We start from the raw sequence: 3,355 nt of genomic DNA on the forward strand, positions 1-3,355 counted from the left end.
ATTTAATTTTTTGTGTTATTTTTTACAATTTCAAGTTCTATCGGGCTTAAAAAAACACCCTATATATCAATATGCCGGTGTGATGTTTGTCTACCTCCCTATTAATATGTCTATATTTAATAATTTTGCTATTCAAGTTGAATATTATAGCATTGAATTGTATAATTTTTTTTTTACTGATTTTACTACCAACAATACTGTTAACAACAAAACTGACACATAAACTTAAATACATACTATGCAGACATAATAAATAGGCTGGACCGATATGACCTATTTGACAGAAGGCAAACTGATACAGTTTATTGGAATCCCTAATTAACTGACTGAGACTCCAATTATGCACAAATAAGAAGTTGCCCATTATTGCTTCACTGGATAGAGAAAAGATGCAGACTAATACAGGGCGATCGATGCAGTTCAGACAGAAGTTATTGCTTTGCCGGTTTTGTTAACTAGACATAACATACCAAAGGAAGAACCAGTGTAGGACTGATGGTCAGGTGTGTCCAGGAAAAAAGATGCCTCCAGTACTGTATCTTTGAATATCTAACAAAACAATTTAAGGGACCGGGTGCAACCAAGTGTTGCCACAAACGTGAAAAAGAGCATAAAGCCTTCGAGTGCATGAAGAGCCTCAGCTCTTGGGCATTATGTGCTAGTAAAGGTGAAAAAGGTTACTTGTGTTTGTAGAAAATACCTAGAATTACATTTGGTAGCCTAAGGACTTACAACTAATAAGAATCCTACAATTTAATCATTGTGAGGTAGTAAAAGATCTCACCTGACAGGGTGTGAGAGACATAAGGATTTACACTGCCAACAGCTGCCTGAGTGAGCAATAAAGATCACTGGAAAATGACATGTGATCAATATGGCATAATGGAAATGGTGGAAGCACCCACAAATGGGTTTATACTAAGATAAGACACCACAATAGCGGAATTCTCCGACCTCCTAGACTAGTAGTCTGGGAGGCCAGGACGTATATAATAGTCAGATACTTTAACATCTGGACAACAGAGTGGGGTAGTATATAAGTCTATCAACTGACACGGAGAAATCCTTTTGGATATCTTATTAATTATTGTTCCAGATGTTTGGGTGTTAGCTGAAAGATTTTAACAGGTAAATGCACAATAAAAGTGACTCAAAACGAACTTTTAAGTAACCTAATTTTCAAATATTTTCTTTGGGTATGAAGGTGGGCCCACATTTTTCAATTTTCGGTTTAATGAACCTTTGACTTCTATGGGTTGGGAAATACTGCTTGAATGTTTTTATGATCAGTAAGGCGAGGAGATAGGAATAACACAGGTAACACCCTACAACCATTACTATTAATATATGAGTCATAATATAAGTAATATATTTATGATTCAAATAGAAAACAATTCATGATGGGCCTTAGTGAGTATGAGAAGTTCTAAAGATCAGGTTACCTCTTTTCCCTCATATACACTTCTTCACTAATTAATATCATATAAGTACATACTTATTCATTGATATTTTATGTATTTTCAGTCTCACAAAAACAAATTCTATTTACACTATATAGAGTCATAAATGTATCAATATCAACTAAACACCTTACCTGTTGAGATTTTAATGTATTGGCTATTAGAGCAGTAGAATCATCAACAATCACATCATTTATTAAACTAGTTTCTAAACCTGACAGTGATATGTCTATGATATTTATCAATTTTTGTGCAAACTTTTTTTCTAATGCGAAAAACAATGATATTGGTATTTCGCCAGTTTTCAATTCTGATTTATCTTCAAATTCTTGTATAATCAATTTTTTTCCCTAAAATAAAAGTTAATTTTTGATAAAAGTATTAAAAACTGCAGGAACATAAAAAAATTAGTTTAAGCTAGTGGTATATATTAATAATATAATTAATTAGAAAAAAATACATGCAAAATTAGTAAACCCTGTAGCCAGTTAAATGTTGTGACCAATAAATCATTGCATTTTTCTTTGATTTTTTTTTTTAATTTAAATAGTAACAGAAAAATAAGAAAGGTCATTCCATTTCTTATTAGATGGATTCTAAAACTGTCAAAAGCTAACAAAAAATTAATTAAAATACAAGTAATAAAAATCAACTGAACTAATAACCTACTTGTTTAAGATTCTTCCAAAATTTAATAAATGATAACAAAACTGCAGAATCTTCTTGTTTATAATTTCTTGTTTCCTCAAAGCATTTGTCTTCATCTAAAGCTAAAATATGAAATCATTAATATGTAAACACTTTTGAAAAATTAAAGTGTATAAAATATTTTTAGGAAAAATGATGATAGTTGAACTATGCTAAATACTTCATCTGTTCTAATATTTTAAATAAGTAATTTATGAGGAGAAAAAGGTCGGGGGGGGAGGGGGGTGCAGTAAGCAAATGAACAAAAAATTATTTATTCATGCCGATGTTTCGACCTGAATTTCACCTGGTCTTCATCAAATCTAAAAAATAAGAAAAAAAAAAGAGATAACCATCATTCAGAGAAACATAACAATTATAAGAAATAATAAACAAACAAATTTGGAAATATACATAACAAAAAATTGAAAATAAAATAGTTGATTAATAACTCTGGAAGTAGATAGCAGTAGATTGATAACAATGAAAGCTGAAATATAATATTATACAGGTAAGAAGATATGTATAAAATAAGATATGTGTCGAGACTGTCTTATGAGTGAGTGAGGTTAGTTGGTTGTAAATGGCACTCTGGCCTGAAAACCACTACAGAGAAGGCCCTCGACATGGCATATTAAGTATTTTTCTTTGGAAGTAAGGATCGACCATGCCAGGGGATAAGCCCTGATGCGGGTAGAGGAGAGGATCAGTATACTCGCAGGTAGGTTAACAGTTCTAGTTGCTGAGATGAAGCAGACAGACCAGGTCTGTGGAGAGACAGGAGTCAGCTATACTAATCGCCGAGATATAGCAGAGAGACTAGTATAGCCGAACTATATAGAAAACAGTTCTAGTTGCTGAGATGAAGCAGACAGACTAGAACTGTAAGTAAATTACAATCTGAGTTGCTGAGATGAAGCAAATGGACAAAGATTGTCAGGTAAGAAGATTAGGAGGTGAAGGAAACTGAAGGATAGAAGCCAAGTCTTGGGTAAACATAATAAAAAAATCAACTCTTGTGAGAGTAGAAATGGTTATCACACCAAACTACCTTGAGCAAAGAGTGTCAACCGTGCTATGACAAGACCTCAGAGGAAGCTTGTGGATCAATGATCAAAATAGCCTTGGTTCTTTTCTCACCCTCCATTTTTATTGTTACCTTACATACATACATACACAAATTGTGTACAATTTACATTATACATATA

At 32.6% G+C, this 3,355-nt stretch overlaps 1 protein-coding gene across 1 annotated transcript in view; it reads right to left on the bottom strand.

Moving 5' to 3' along the window:
- Positions 1 to 3,355, bottom strand: part of LOC106689476 (cytoplasmic dynein 2 heavy chain 1) — a 59,131-nt gene that overhangs the window by 26,320 nt on the left and 29,456 nt on the right. Inside the window, exons 7-8 of the mRNA XM_024362905.2 lie at positions 2,130 to 2,230; positions 1,595 to 1,810 (exon numbers count right to left, since the gene is read on the bottom strand). Coding sequence (XP_024218673.2) covers positions 1,595 to 1,810; positions 2,130 to 2,230 — 317 coding nt within the window. The remainder of the gene's footprint in view (positions 1 to 1,594; positions 1,811 to 2,129; positions 2,231 to 3,355) is intronic.

The sequence above is a fragment of the Halyomorpha halys genome, unplaced genomic scaffold, assembly GCF_000696795.3.
Source record: "Halyomorpha halys isolate HHAL.00 unplaced genomic scaffold, Hhal_1.1 Scaffold1371.1, whole genome shotgun sequence".
Lineage (NCBI taxonomy): Eukaryota > Metazoa > Arthropoda > Insecta > Hemiptera > Pentatomidae > Halyomorpha > Halyomorpha halys.